General features: G+C 77.6%; 1 protein-coding gene across 1 annotated transcript in view; it reads left to right on the top strand.

The window, feature by feature from the left end:
* Positions 1–611: 611 nt before the first annotated feature.
* The window catches only part of GALNT5 (polypeptide N-acetylgalactosaminyltransferase 5), an 11,838-nt gene continuing 11,669 nt past the window's right edge, over positions 612–780 (top strand). The window contains exon 1 of the mRNA XM_027656173.1: positions 612–732. Coding sequence (XP_027511974.1) covers positions 612–732 — 121 coding nt within the window. The remainder of the gene's footprint in view (positions 733–780) is intronic.

Here is a 780-nt window from a genome sequence, read left to right as displayed (position 1 = left end):
TGCGGTCCAGGGCCGGAGCAGGAGGGCGGTTCCTCGGTGGTTCCTTTCTTGGCGTTCTCCGGCTCAGCCCACCGGAGGCTGCCGGGCTTCGCCAGCGTGGCTCCCGTGCCCTGTAATTGAGCGGGATGTGAAACACACCCACGTCCTCGGCAGCGGCTCAACCCACCGACCGCCGCGCCAGCTGCCACGTGGAGCACGGACACGCACAGCCCCCCGAGCCACAGCCCCCCGAGCCACAGCCCCGCTCCCCGGGGAGGGATCCCCGAGCCACATCACCGGTCCCCAGGCAGGGATCCCCGAGCCACATCACCGGTCCCCGGGCAGGGATCCCCGAGCCACATCACCCGTCCCCGGGGAGGGATCCCCGAGCCACATCACCGGTCCCCGGCGTGTCCCCCCCGGGCCACAGCCCCTCTGCCCCCCCGTCGGGCGCGATGCCCCGCCCGGCCCGGGGGTGCGGGCCGGGGCCGGGCGGTCCCCGGGCTCGGGTTACAGCGCGGGCGGGTCCCGGCGCGGGTGGGGCGGGGGCAGCCCCGTCCCGGCCCCATCTCGGCCCCATCCCCATCCCGCCTCCCGCTCCGCTGGCCCGGCGGCTCCCGCGCCCGCCCGGGATGAGCGGGCTGCGGCGGCTGTTCCGCGGCAGCGGGCGGGCCCTGGCCTTCGTATTCGCCGCCTCGGTCGCCTGGGTGCTGCTCGACATGGCCGCGCTCCGCCTCTCCCTCGGCGAGGCGGGCGGGAGGCTGCTGCGGGAGGCGGCGGGGCGCGGGCAGGGGCAGGGGC

The sequence above is a fragment of the Corapipo altera genome, unplaced genomic scaffold (genome assembly GCF_003945725.1).
Source record: "Corapipo altera isolate COAL_440 unplaced genomic scaffold, ASM394572v1 68, whole genome shotgun sequence".
NCBI classification, from domain to species: Eukaryota; Metazoa; Chordata; class Aves; order Passeriformes; family Pipridae; genus Corapipo; species Corapipo altera.
This window is presented reverse-complemented; position numbering and strand designations above follow the sequence as displayed.